The following is a 13,683-nucleotide window of genomic DNA, read 5'->3' as shown; positions in this document are numbered from 1 at the left end:
CAGCCATGACGAATACGCGTGCGACACAGAAAGACGCATGAGAAGAAAATTTTCCCCGAAAGACAGGCAACTGAGATGTGTGGCGGACCGTGTGGCTGATAACGTACGTTGAGATGGCCTTGACAATCTTCGCATCAGCCACCAATTGCTGAGAATTATATTATGGGAAATGGAAGAAAGGCAGGCTCGCTTGCGCCGTTGCTGCGACCCAATCACAACGCTACTCGGATCTGGTCTGTACTTGGAACCACAAGGAGGCCGCAAAGCCTCTATTATCTGACTTGTCTTCCACCAGCTCCGACTGATCGACTCGCTTGTCTCTTCCGTATTGCTTACGAACTTAAGATAGAAGCAAGGCGACGAGGCGATGAATATGAGTCACGTGAGATCGACGAGCTCCACGGCTGCAATCTGCCGTGCTCCTCCGCCTTGTCTGGTGCTACCGAATATTCCGCTTGGCCCTTCGGAGCACCATCGCGTGCCATGTGGACTCGATGATCAAGGATCAGTGTATTCAGACGACGTGGACTGAGATTCTGAACACACCGCTCTCTCCCTCTCTAAAACCCAAGTCGACACTCGTACATCTATCACCTCGCTCGCAGAGGCTGGACTAGGTCCTTTAGCCGGGAGAGGTCCATTGCCCTACTCAATACGAGGTCGCTTCCCAGCATCCAGGTGCAACCAAGGCGGCCGATTAGGTGTAAGCGGGTAAATTCAGATTTCCATCAGAATCCACTCGTGTTCTCCCTTTGGTGCATCAACTTCTGTGTTGCAGGAAGCCGAGGACACATTGTCCACGCAGCAATTCTTGCCCAAAAGCATCGGACTTGGCATAGTAAGGGAATTCGGCGACACACTCTCCAAAGATGCATACGACGACGACAGCCTAGCAGAAGACGGTCGCCGACTGTTGGCTGAGCTCAACGCACGCATCATAACTCGTCAGAATCCACGCTTCGCCTTGACCCCCGATTCCATCTTCCGAGAAATCGAACTTACAGACAACGGTGACAAAGTACCACTTTTGTGTGGTAGTCTTCCCTGACCCAAACACGCTTGAGTGTTGCTTTTGACATTTCAAGGGGACCCAAGTCTTCATCATCTCGTGAAATAACTCAGCCCTTCAAAGGCGGGCCTACACGAGCGGCCTTTCTCCGGTCGAAATCTTCCTTTCGCTTGAGGAAACGCGTCATATGTCAGCGGACTAAGAATATCGATGTGATGCCTCAGCTTGCTGCCCCCCCCCCCTCTCTCTCTCCATAATAATCATGTCAAAGGCTCTATTCCCGGGAATCTCATATATTGAGCCTGAGTCTGGCTGCCAGCTCCAATATCTTCAGAAAACTCTTCGGTCTCAAGTTCAGGAACTAGTAGAACTGTCCTACAAAGGCTCCGTCCGCCATCCTGGTCCGCGATACACAGCCATCCCACCCGGAACAACATAGGTCGGGACAGTCTCACCGTACCTTAGACGTCACACCAAGCAGGCCTTCTGACTCTGCTTGCAATGTAAGTCTGCTTCTAAAGTCTCTTATCATTATGCCCTCTGTTTCGGCAGTCCTATTCTCACATTCTCCATAGACTCGGCTATCCAGTGACCGTAAGCCACTCTCATCCAAACTAGAACAGATCGCGGCCCCTTTCTCGTTTTCATCTACCAACTAGATGTGACCCGAAACACCTGTCTATTGTATATATCTCTAGCTTACTATGCGAGATGCATCAATAGAGAGAAAGACAGTTTTGTCAATTCGGGGGCGTGATCGACCACAGTGACAGTGTTGTCGCGGCCATCAAGAGAACAAAGTGGAGCAGCAACGCATACATAAACACGTCTGCCATGCCTGGGCTACAAATCTGGGAAGCTGGCGGAGGCTCAACGCGAACATCACCGACCCTCCTCCCTGTCTCTCCTCGCTCGCCTTGTCCTTTGACTTTCTGTGTCTCACCTGTAACGAGCGCCCAGTCGAGTGATTCGAAGGTTGGTCCGTTAGGAGCGCCGTTAGCCGGCGAATGCCGCCAGCTATTCGCCAGCGGCGACCTCGCGCGTCCTCCAGGTCTCACACAACACTGCTACACAAGCTCGGTTCCTCAAGCACCGCCGGTCCGACATACCAGCCTTTCCTCTGAAGCCGCTGTGGGTGACAGTAGCGGAATCGAGCCCGCGATAGGGCGAGCCAGCTTACATACGCCGGTATCCAAGACTACGGGTGCCGGGTCGGTCTTGGACATGGCTTCCGTGCAGGCGTTATTAAACGCAGTCTGGCCTCATTTCAGGTTGGATGCATTGCGCATTGCACGTCTACCTGAGTCCCCACATCAACACGGAACACGTGAACCCATAAGATCCCATTTAACAGGCGATGCTGCTTCGAGAATGCACGATATGTTGGTGCTGGTTCTGGCTCCGCCTTCCATGGTGAGGCTGCTCCGGTCAGAGCGATGGACCGTCAAGTCAGAGGCCGTCATCATCAAATGGATCAGAAGTGTGCTTCTCTCTGGCGGCTCGGCGCAGATGAGGAAAGAACACTTGGAGCAAAGTGGTGATGAATGTTTGGCTTCGGGCAAGGCGCTGGGTCTCCTCAAAGGTCAAAATACCAACAGCGAATTCTTGCAGGATGTCGACTTGTTGAATTTCCTTCCTACTGATATCGACCATACGCAATCACTAAAAGATTTGGGGTCGGCTATATTCGCGCGTCTTCAGGGCCTGTCACTCTCAACCTTACCCGAACGTTTGACCATCCCAGAACGAAGACACATTGACTTCCAGACCGGGAGACTATTGCGTCGGATCTCACTCCTGCAAGCACCTTCAGGGAGGTTCGGTCCGGCGGTTCCAGTACTCGGTTCGACACCTGGGACTCCAGGTCGAGCAAAGATGGGCGCAGAAGCCTCCAGAGGGGTGGGCAACTGGGCCCCGGCGTTCCACGTCATGCTTGAGGGGGTACTGCGAGATGCTGAAGATATGGCCGTGACGGTCCCTTATTACGCAATACGACGGCATTTCCAACGACTCGGCCATTGCTTAGACGCAGTCAAAACACCAAGACTGGTCGTTCTCGACGCTGCTCACGACTGGAACATCGAGGCCGAGAGGGTCACCATCTCTGGGAACGTCACGAGAACAAAGCAGGAACTACTAGCATTGCAACGCCCGCTTGAGAGCTGGGATGACCCGGATCACGGCAGCAAAGATAGAGGGCCCCCGGATCGAGATCATGCTGCAGGCATACGAGTGACGGGGCTGCGCGACTGGAGCAACTGCATCTTTGGCGACCCGCTGATGGCCATGGTCTTCACCGAGAGGCCCTCCAAGGACTTTCTACGCGGCTTCAGCGGCCGGCCAAGAAGGCAGTCAGAATACGAGTCCGATTGCGACGAGGACTTTGCCGTTCGCCTCCTGTATGGGAACCTAGTTGAATGTCAAGAGGAGGCTCATGTTCGTCTGCTGTTGTACCAGTGCTTTCATGCTACGGTAGCTGTGGTGAGAGAATTCTACCGGCCACGAAGTGATAGCACGAGCAGGGAATTTGCGGCGAGGAAGAAATTGAACACGGTGCTGGCTCGGCTAGAGAGCATAAAGGAATATTCCAAGAGAAGCCATGGGAGACCGACTAGTGAGATGTCGCCAGCAAAGAGGCCCAAGACGGATGGCCTAGTTGGAGGGCTGCTTCATGAAACATGATCAACAAGAAAACTGTATGAACGGCAGGTCATGCCGATGTATTTGCTCTTTTAGTACCAGTTTGAGATCAAGCATGTCATCTAAATCAATAGACTAGTTGAAATTCGCACAAACTCCCTTTATTCATGATCTGTGCAGCAGGAGCCTTGCCAATTCTTTATGTTTTCGCTTGTTTCCTCCAGTGCTCATCTGACCGTAAGCTGTACATGATAAATGGTGCTGAACGGTGCTGAACTGGGCGAGCGGATGTTGTGAGCAAAGCTCAGGCTAGCAGTACAATCGCAAGGAAGCTATGAAGTTGGGTAGGCAATGTAAAGTGTTAGATACCGAAGCAAGGAGAGACGACCTTTGGGCCGAGTGTCACATATCACGGATGCGTAATTGAAGCAGTCAGAGACTCATACGTTGTTATCTTCATATGGGTCTGGATCAGGGGATATCTTATTCATTTTCATCGTCGTCTTCATCCCGCGGTAGACGAATTCCCATATCCGCCAGCATCGTACCAACCGGGCCGACCAGGCCTGCTTGGCCTTTGAAGCTTTCGAGCAGATTCTTAGCGAGGTTATAGTCGATGTCCACTTCCTCGTCTCCACTTTCGTCATCATCGATATCTTGGGCATCAGCAATCTCCTCCGTGGTTGTCGTTGCAGCCTTCTCTTTGCCCTTGCCCTTGTCCTTGAGAGCCTTGAGTTTCTTGGGCGTCGGATCCAAGTCTAAAGCTCCGTGATCGTTCAGTTCTGCCGCCATCTGTTCCGACAACTTCCTGATCTCCTCGTCTTCACTGTCCTCTTCTAGGTCGTTTGTTGATGTTGAGGCTGGCATTTTCCCCTTTGCCTTGCTCGGTGCCGGCGAACTCCCTGCCGGCAGACCCATCATCTCACGCATCATGCGGGCGAATTCTTCCTCGTCGAAGCTCACGTCACGATCTTCGCTACCGCTCTCCTCGTCTGAGTCCGTGGCATCTTCATCGTCGTCTTCATCCATCTCATCAAGCTCTGCACCGTCGATTCCCGCCTTGTCGTCGTTCAAGAATGCCTCGAAGCGTGAGACGACCTTCCTAAGATCAGCTTGTGCATTAGTATCCGTAAAGCCTTCGCCTCTCGAGGTGCTAGCCTTTCCATCCAGCTCTTTTTCGAAGTCCTCAAAGTTGATATCCATCCAGGAATCGTCATCGTCACGGCCAGCGTCTTGCCATGAGTTGAGGTCAGCATCCGCGGGAAGAACCGAGTCTCCGTCTTCGATCAGATCCTCAAGGATGAGAAAAAGCTCTCTGACCGTCCGCTTGTTGCTCTTGGCTGCACCAAAGGCGAGCATCTCGAATCCGCAGGTGACCTTCATGCCGAGCTCGAGCCGAGCGTGTTTCTTCTGATCCTCCTCATCGGCCCCTGACACAATCGCCCTCTCAGATGCGGCCAAAAGATCTTGCCAGACTGGAGGTGCCGAGAAATGTTGAGACTTTAGTTGCGCATACAGGACTTTTGTGAACTTGACGCTCGAGTCTACAAGATCATTGGGCGGAAAGGTGAGCCGTTCGGGAGATGCTACCAGGAGGGGCTTCAGTGAATTAGGGTCTCTGAGATAGAACGCCTCGATAGCGGGTGCAATTGACTTGGGCAGCTCATGAATCACATATGCCAGCCGTCTTGGTATGGTGACGACAGCATGGTGTACCGATTCCTGAATCTGGCCGGGGTATTTCTCTAATCGATAGAATGCTTCTGCTTCGATGAACGTTGAGTGAACAAGAGAGTCTGGCGCGGACTGAAGTGTGCTGAAGGCCTGGGACAGGTCCATCTTCTTCGATGGCACGCCAGAGTCCGACTGTTGGAGAGGTATAATCCATAGTTGGCCGCCATGTATCCAGGCTCTATTGGCATCATTTTCCGGGTTCAACCACTTTGGCAGCACATTGGCAGCCTCGACCAATAGGAATTCTCCGTCGCTGTCAGAGACTCGCACCCATAGATTCGAAAATTGTTTTGTGAGCTCCCGAAGCATGTAGACGATCAGCCATTCGTCTTCTATGGAATCCCCATAGTCACTGATACCATGGAGATAATGCAGGCCTGATTTTCCCTCTTCATTAGTATATCAGAAGAGATCATATGGGGAACGTGGCTGGAAGCATACCCCCTTCATTTTTCATCTCGAGCCCAAAGCCATCACGCTGCCAGATATAGCCCCTGGTGAGATCTTTTGACAGTTCAATTGCCGCTCTTCTAACAGTCTCGAGGCCCGACAGGATGTTCTTGGCTTGTGCATCTGCCTCTAGCACAAAGAGCATGTACTCCACACAATTGTCGGGCAGCACCCGTTCAAAGGCCTGAGAGCGTTGACCTATGACGTCCGGGTCCTCAACGACATCGTTTCCGGCCATACTGTGCTCATCAGATTGTTGTGGTTTCGATATTGTGAGATGTCTTGGAAGCTTGGAACATCAGACCTATTCCACTTGCCAGATATTATCTGAGCTGACTTGAGAATGATTTGAAAAATAAGAGCAGAAATGAGTGCGTAAGTGGAAGAACCTTAGACTCTAGAGAAGTTTGTGTGCGTAAGTGGAAGGACCTTAGACTCTAGAGAAGTTTGTGTTGTTGAAGTAGTCCAGAGAGTGTGCAGTGTGGTTGGTGGGGCTAGGCCTGCAAGGGTAGCAAGGGAGATGCTGGAAGGCTGGGCAGACCCTTTGTGCGTAGTATTTACATAGTACAGGGTTACATACTTAAGGTTTCGTCCACCGCTCAACTTAGCGTGTTTACTGCGGCGCGCTGCGCGTCAAGCCTTACTTACGTACTGCCTCTGGTTTACCCCCACAAAGACCGCCTCGACCAAGACATTCCGTCCAGCACATTGAGGCTGGGTCGGCTTCTTGACGCTTCTCTCTGACAGGCTAGCAACCAGTCAAGATGCCCAGTCGCACTGTCAACAATCTTGCTGCCGGCGCTGCCAGGAAGCGCCGCCGCGGAGACGATGACGACCAGGAGGATGCCGAGGAGGATATTATCGAAACGCGCGAGGCACGTTCTAATCTGCAGAGCGACGCCGTATGTGAAGCTCGATTTCTTATTCTGGAGCCTCTTCTACTGTTCTACAAATTATTCTGCGGCGTATGCAGCAGCAGACTGTTACTGACACTCTCGTTTCACAGCGTCGCAAACGCGCCCGAATCTCTGAAGGCAAGCAGCCCGCACGAACAATAGCTGCCCGCGAGCCTTCTGAAGCATCGATGGACCGTGGCGAAGATGGCAATGATGGGCTGCGAGACACGGCCCGTGACGACGAACCAGCCGCTACCCAGTACGACATCATACGAGACGATGGATTCAAAGACCTCATGCACGCCGACGACGACGACAGGCGTGCCACCCAGAGACTCCAGCAGAAAGACTTGGAGACCCAGGAAAGGCGCCAAGGGCTTTTCAACAACAGAGCCTCTGAAAATGGCATCCTCTTGGGCATTCATTGTGTCAATTTCATGTGCCACAGCAGCCTAAACGTCGAGCTCGGTCCGCTTCTCAACTTCATCGTCGGTGAGAACGGCAGCGGCAAGAGCGCCATTCTCACGGCAATCACCCTCTGCCTTGGCGGAAAGGCAAGCGCCACCAATCGAGGAGGCAGTCTGAAAGCCTTCATCAAGGAAGGGCAGCACGAGGCCAGGCTCATAGTCAAAATCAAGAACGAGGGCCAGGGTGCCTACCAGCACGACATATACGGGGACTTTATTCAGGTCGAGCGCCGCTTCAACAAGAGAGGAACCAGCGGCTTTAGGGTCCTCTCTGCTGGCGGCAGGGTCATCAGCAAGAGGAAGCAGGACGTCGACGACATCGTCGAGTACTACTGCCTCCAAGTCGACAATCCGCTCAATGTGCTGTCACAGGACAACGCACGACAATTTCTCAACCAGTCAACGCCGAAACAAAAGTTCAAGTTTTTTATGCAGGGAGTACAGCTGCAACAGCTGGATGATGACTACCGCGTCGTCATAGGGTACATGAGCTCCAATGAAACCAAAGAGGCCGATCTTCAGACGAGACTGGACATCTGCAAGCGGGACCATGAACGAGCCAAGAAGGACTACTCTCTTTACATGGAGTCCGAGAATTTGCGTCGTCAACATCGGCTCTTATGTCGGAAGCTGGCCTGGTGCCAGGTGGAGGAGGTCGAGCGCGAGGTTGCCGAAAATGAAGGCAAGCTTGTTGAATGCGACGGGAACATTGCAGATGCGCAACGGGCTGTCGACCAGAAGACCCAGCAGCTGGCCCAAGTCGAGCGACAGATCACGCAGGCCGAAGAAGACTTCACGACGACCGACGAAGCAAATAATGCTTTGCAGGCCAAAGTAGAACAGGCGCAAGGAGAACACGAGGAGGCTAAACAGGCTCTCGTGAAGCTTAACAGCGACGAACGTGATGCCTTTGGCCGCGTCAGCAATGCTCGCAAGAACGTCAAAGAGTACGAGCGGATGATTCAAGAGGAAGAGCAGCGGCTGCAGGACCTGAATGGAGATGCTGTCATGCGGAGGAACGAGGAACTGAAGGCAGCTCAGACAAGGCAGGCCCAGCTCAGGAAGGACTCTGAAGACTCACAGCTGCGCATCCCGGACCTCAACAGAGAGATCGAGAAGGTCAGCGGAGAATTGCAGACACTTGACCAACTGATGACCGAGAAGAAGAATGAAGCTGTGGCTTTGCAGAAGAGGATCCGGGAGCTTGAACAAGGCCAGAACTCGCTCTACGACGCATACGAGCCACAAATGACGCAGCTCCTGAGGATGATTGACGCGGACGCCGGGTTTGAGCAGAAGCCCGTGGGGCCCGTAGGTGCCCACATTCAAGTCCTAAAACCCATATGGTCGCCCATGTTGGAGCGGATGTTTGGAGAAGTCTTGAACGGATTCGTTGTGACGAGCAAGCGTGACCAGCAGCGACTGAGGGACATGATGAGCCGCCTGAGAATCACCAAAAGCCCGATCCTCATTGGCAATTCAAGACCGATCGATACGTCCAGGCACGAGCCAGACGAGAAATTCGATACGGTTATGCGAATACTCAAGATCGACAATTCACTGATCCGCAATCAACTTATCATCAACAATCGTATCGAGAAGGTCATTTTGGTCGAAGACCAAGGCGACGCGACCCGCATCATGGTGCACTCCACACCTCCACCCAACGTGGCCGCTTGTTTCCATCTCTTCCCAGGGCGACGTGACTGGACTGTGCGGATCTCTGTCAATGCCAACGGTATCACATCCGCGCCGTCGCGCCCTCCAGATGCCAATCAGAAGCCTCGCCTGAGGAGTGACTCCCTGCAGGAGACTTCTCTTCACAAGGAGACACTGCGCCAGCTCCAGGGAGAAGTAGGGGATCTTCAGCAGAAGAGAGCGATGCAGCAACGGGCCTTTGAACGTTGCCAAAAGAGCATCGTAGACATCAAGAAGACTGTTGACAGCAACAAGCAAAAGGCAAGGGAAGTGCAGGTCGAGATCGACGACATCCAAGCCGAGCTTGACTCTTTTGAGGGCGTTGATGGGAGGCTTGAAGGTCTTCGTGCTGACTTGAGCAAAGCCCAAGAGGACTTCGACCACTATGGCAGCTCATACGGCACTACGCAGCTGAGGAAGCAAGAGCAAAACCGGACCTGCGAAGGTCTGCGGGACAAGGTCAAGGCTGCGAAGGCGGCTGTGAGGGAGTTTGAGCCTCAGCTTAAGAAGGCCGAAGACAAAGTCAAGAGGTACAAAGATGTGCGTCAGCTTACGGTGCAAGAAAAGAACGAAGCACATGACCAGCACGCGGTTGCCATCGACGAGAAACAGCGCCATGAGCACAAACGTGAGGAACTTCAAAAGACTGTGGCCGAGTTTACCGCCCAGGCGGAACAGATTTGTCCTCGGATCCACATCGCTGAAGATGAGACATACGACATTCTTGAGAAACAAATGGACTCCCTACGGGCCACGCTGCAAGAGCGCGAAAAGAGAAGGGGCATGACCGACGAGGAGGTCCGACGGCGATTGGACAGCAGCTTCAAAGCTCTTGAGGAAGTGCAAACGGGATACGCACAAGTGCGGTTCGAAAACCAGGCTTTGAAGACAACTCTGGAGGACCGGCTCTCCAAGTGGAGAAAGTTCCGGCGGTATATTTCCTCGCAATCTCGAGCGAACTTTATGTACCTGCTCAGCGAGCGAGACTTCAGAGGCAGGCTGATTCTGCGACACGATCTTCAGACACTGGAGGTTCAGGTCGAGCCGGACAAGACTCGCAAGAATGCGGCGGCCCGCAGCACAAAGACTCTGTCGGGCGGTGAGAAGTCATTCTCGTCCATCTGTCTGCTACTCGCAATCTGGGAGGCCATGGGCTCTCCACTACGCTGCCTTGATGAGTTTGATGTCTTCATGGACAATGTCAACCGGGCCATCAGCACCAATATGCTGGTTAGTACAAGTCTCCTGATGCCCTTCTCTCTTCAAGATAAAGACACTCACGCTTCACAGATCTCGGCAGCACGCAACTCAGTTGGCCGTCAGTTCATCCTCATTACCCCCAATGCAATTGAGGGACGTGCGAACTTAGATCAGGATGTCAAAATAACGAGGTGAGTTGTGCGAACGAGGATGGATCATCTACCCACACTGAAAGGCTAACCTTTTCCTCCAGAATGCGGGATCCCCGTCAGCCAACAGTGGACACATACATGCGTTCGACTTGAGGATGAGAGTCTATCTGCGTGTATGACGGTGCACTCGTTGCTCCGTGAACCGCTTCTCGTCTCCTTTCACTCACAGGCATAAACAAACAAAGCGATTTTGCGGATGGAGAAGGTATTGGGATGGAGTTTTGGTGGCTTGATTTTGATGTTTTTGCTTTGCTTTGCCTGTCGAGATACCTTATGTAAAGAAGCTTCATGACACGAATCAGACTATGTTCTTGCCCTCGTCATCGTGGTCGGACAAGAGGAGACCTTATGCACGAAGATCTTGGCACTGGCACTCTCTGCATGCATTATCCCGAGGGCGCAATGCTCATATGACTCGACGACTCGTGCCTGTGCAAATGTAATTTTTATATTATTTTGATATTCTTGGATCTTTCATATTGGCATGCCCTTGCTTCTGAGCACGTTCAAGCCCGCGCCTGCTGTGAAGCCGACCCACTGGCCCAATGAACGCAGTGACCCGCCGACGTCCTGCACCTCCTCTAGTCTCCTGCGTAGGAACTTTCTCGTGTCGGCGAAATCTTGTGACTTGTCAGTCGTCATGAATAACTCGGTCGATGCATAAATGGCGGACAGAGACGCGCGCTTGGTGTACCACGATGGGTCGACGGAGACGTCGCCCGCCAGGAACCATATCTCGTCCGACAGCTTGGCGAGTTCCCTGAGAGACTCGGGGACATAACTCGGTTGGGCCATGATCGCGAGAGCCTGTGATCGTCATAACTACCTGTCAGCAAAAATCCTGGGCCTCAACTTGTCTCTCCTGTCCTCCTTGCCTCGACTTTTGTCTGTGGGCCTTCGATTTGTCGTCTCGTGCGTGCTCTGCTTGCTTACCTCCTGCCACCTCCCAATCACCTCCCTGTTGCCCATCAGCCTCGCCCATGTCAGCGCCTCCACCTTCCTCCCCACGCCGATGCGCTGACCATCCTGCTGCTCTGCGCCTCCGAACAGCTCCTGCGCCTTCTCGGCCAGTGCCTCCCGCTGCGAGACCAGGTGCCACTGGACCAGGCTGAAGACGCCGTGAGGCAGCAGGTTTGTGCTGATGTCCAGATACCCGGCGTCTCTTGCGCCCAGAGACAGCGCTGCTTGTGAGAACCCATGGGCGGGGACGTGCGCGCATGCGGCAGTCAGGATGGCACGCTCGGTCGGGGAGAAGGACGACTCGGGCGTCGGGTGGTCGTGAGAGTGGTACGAGCGGCGGCTGACGGAGGAAGACGAGGATGCTGCTGGTTGGAAGCAGGGCTGCATACCAGGCAGGCGGGTTCGTGGTCTGTACTGGCATGGTCCTGAGTTGCTGCGGGAGGCCGTGGTGATTCTCCGACAAGCAACGAGAGCTGCTGGCTGCTGCGGCTGCCCGCGCAATGCTGCACGGCACGACGGGGCTCTAGGAGGCATGGCGGGCTTGTGGTGTTTGCTTGCTGCTCCACTCGTTTCAGCCCTTTGAGAATCGTTCGCACGTTTTTTTGGTAATGTGTGATCTGCACAGTAGCAGAACAGCAGATCGTCAGGTGAGTCGCGTCGCGTTATGCTTGGTTGCTTCGCATCACGCTACGGGTAGCGCAGGGTGACGAAGGGCAGGAAGGGGAGAAAAAAAACCCTGTGGCTCCCGTTCCGAGCTGTCAATCAATGATGCGAGACGATAAGGTTCTGGGTCCCTCTCCAATTCAGTGATGAGCGCTCGGGAATAACGGTGTGATTCCCGTTGCAGGTGACAGGGACTGTCCCTGTGAGAGCTCAGGCCCACAACAACAACTTCCTCCCGCTCTACACATCGTCCTGGGCGGGCGATTTTCAGAAGTTTACAGCAAATATGTGTAGGGATTGTTGTGCTCCTTTACCAGACCGTTCACTTCCCTATCGGTTTGAGACCCTCTTCATGCATGTTCACCTTTTGGAAGACAGTTGCCTAGAGCCACTCATAAACTATATTGACCAGGTAGGCAATTGTTCAGAGTAGTGCAGAAAGTGAATTCGCAGACAGGGTCCGAGGTCCTCCCTCTTGGTATTGGTAGGTCAACATTCTGTACGCAATAGACTTATCGTTTGGTGGTACGCCCAAATCTGAATCGTCAGCTGTCACCGCCGAGAACTGAGAAAGGGTGGGTACGATTGCGAGCGTGTTTCCACCAAAGAATGTGCCCCCTCCCCCTTCGGCCCCCCCTTTTTCCGAAGAGCTGTGCAGTGCCTTAGGTGTCAAGCACTACGGCGGTGCGGGGGGAGCGAAACGTGAAAGCAATGGTCGAGTTTGCTAGACAAGACGCCAATCTCTCGAAATGGTAATCGCCGTGTGGTTGTCCCGATTTGATTGTCACTTCTGCTCTGGTGGTGTGGTCAGGACGCCTAGCCGGGTGAGCGCCTCCGGCTCGATGATCGTAACATCATTGTGCAGTGACCAGCTGAGTACATGTGATGCATCTTTCAGCCACCTTTTCTGGGATGCCTCTCAAGTCTTGCATCCGCTGCCGGGTTGTGTGACTGCATCCTGTCTTCCGCAGGTTTCTGCTACATCCTGAACTGTTGCTGAACACGCCTCCAATTGTGGTAGACACTGCATTAGTTTGCGGAGTTAAAGGAAAATAAATCTTGAGCTTGGTCAATGCGAAGACTCTGTCGAATGACAACTTATCTGTCGGTCCTTCTGTGGCCATCGGCTCCTTATGCATAGTCTCTCGCTCTTCAGCCCCAGACCAGCAGCCTTTCAACACTTGCTCAGAAGATCCTGGTTTTGATCGCAAGGCAGCTAGCCTTGCGAGCCAGAAGGGTATTGTGGTAGACTTTGTATACCAGGCTCGGAGTTTCTTTTAGCTGTACCCTGCATAGCTTTTTGGATGTCCGATCCCACAAGAGGGCAAGGGAATGCAACCACCGTACCGTCGTAAGGTGCATAAATGGAGCCTGCTTCCTGGACCGGTTCCGCTTATCCTCCAAGCTTGGGCTGGCCCATCGGCGACCCATTGCGCACTGAACCCTGCTACATCAGGCGGACTGGTGGCTTGCGTCTCGTATCAGAGTGCCGTCTTCCCAGGAAGGCCCACTGGCGCTTTGCAAGGCCGAACAGACAGGCTACAGACGTTGTGTTGCCGTGCCTAGCCCGAGCAGGGTCCCAGATTGCCCGGCGCGTTTCCTTGCCCGGGATTTCGCTTCTCTTTTGCGTCTCGATGGTTCCAATGAGGGTCAAGGTTGACTGCAGTACATGTTGGTACTAAGGGGCCCTTCCCAGCCTCTGAGTGGCGACGCTGGTCAACATCCTCCGGCTGATTGCAATGCGCCGCAGCGAG

General features: G+C 53.4%; 4 protein-coding genes across 4 annotated transcripts; 2 read left to right on the top strand and 2 right to left on the bottom strand.

Annotated features, from left to right (window-relative positions):
* Window positions 1-2,392: 2,392 nt before the first annotated feature.
* Window positions 2,393-3,646, top strand: M406DRAFT_229627 (uncharacterized protein; the record flags this gene model as incomplete). Its single annotated transcript, XM_040915813.1, has 2 exons — window positions 2,393-2,543; window positions 2,592-3,646. Coding segments are annotated over 2 exons (1,206 nt in total), but the record flags the coding sequence as incomplete, so codon positions are not given.
* A 486-nt stretch (window positions 3,647-4,132) lies between these two features.
* M406DRAFT_347242 (SGT1-domain-containing protein) lies at window positions 4,133-6,218 on the bottom strand (the record flags this gene model as incomplete). The annotated part of the gene is made up of 2 exons (XM_040922268.1): window positions 5,825-6,218; window positions 4,133-5,760 (listed from the first exon to the last, which is right to left on the bottom strand). Exons 1-2 carry the CDS (start codon window positions 6,069-6,071, stop codon window positions 4,133-4,135), a joined length of 1,875 nt encoding a protein of 624 aa, XP_040774714.1. The 5' UTR covers window positions 6,072-6,218.
* A 756-nt stretch (window positions 6,219-6,974) lies between these two features.
* Window positions 6,975-10,626, top strand: M406DRAFT_85163 (uncharacterized protein). The gene is made up of 3 exons (XM_040926056.1): window positions 6,975-10,124; window positions 10,185-10,285; window positions 10,348-10,626. Exons 1-3 carry the CDS (start codon window positions 7,026-7,028, stop codon window positions 10,397-10,399), a joined length of 3,252 nt encoding a protein of 1,083 aa, XP_040774713.1. The 5' UTR covers window positions 6,975-7,025; the 3' UTR covers window positions 10,400-10,626.
* A 154-nt stretch (window positions 10,627-10,780) lies between these two features.
* Window positions 10,781-11,687, bottom strand: M406DRAFT_65097 (uncharacterized protein; the record flags this gene model as incomplete). Its single annotated transcript, XM_040924915.1, has 3 exons — window positions 10,781-11,113; window positions 11,240-11,606; window positions 11,656-11,687. 3 exons carry the CDS (start codon window positions 11,685-11,687, stop codon window positions 10,781-10,783), a joined length of 732 nt encoding a protein of 243 aa, XP_040774712.1.
* Between the last annotated feature and the right edge of the window lie 1,996 nt (window positions 11,688-13,683).

The sequence above is a fragment of the Cryphonectria parasitica genome (genome assembly GCF_011745365.1).
Source record: "Cryphonectria parasitica EP155 unplaced genomic scaffold M406scaffold_6, whole genome shotgun sequence".
NCBI lineage: Eukaryota > Fungi > Ascomycota > Sordariomycetes > Diaporthales > Cryphonectriaceae > Cryphonectria > Cryphonectria parasitica.
The sequence above is the reverse complement of the archived record's forward strand: the minus strand, read 5'-3'. Positions and strand labels throughout refer to the sequence as shown.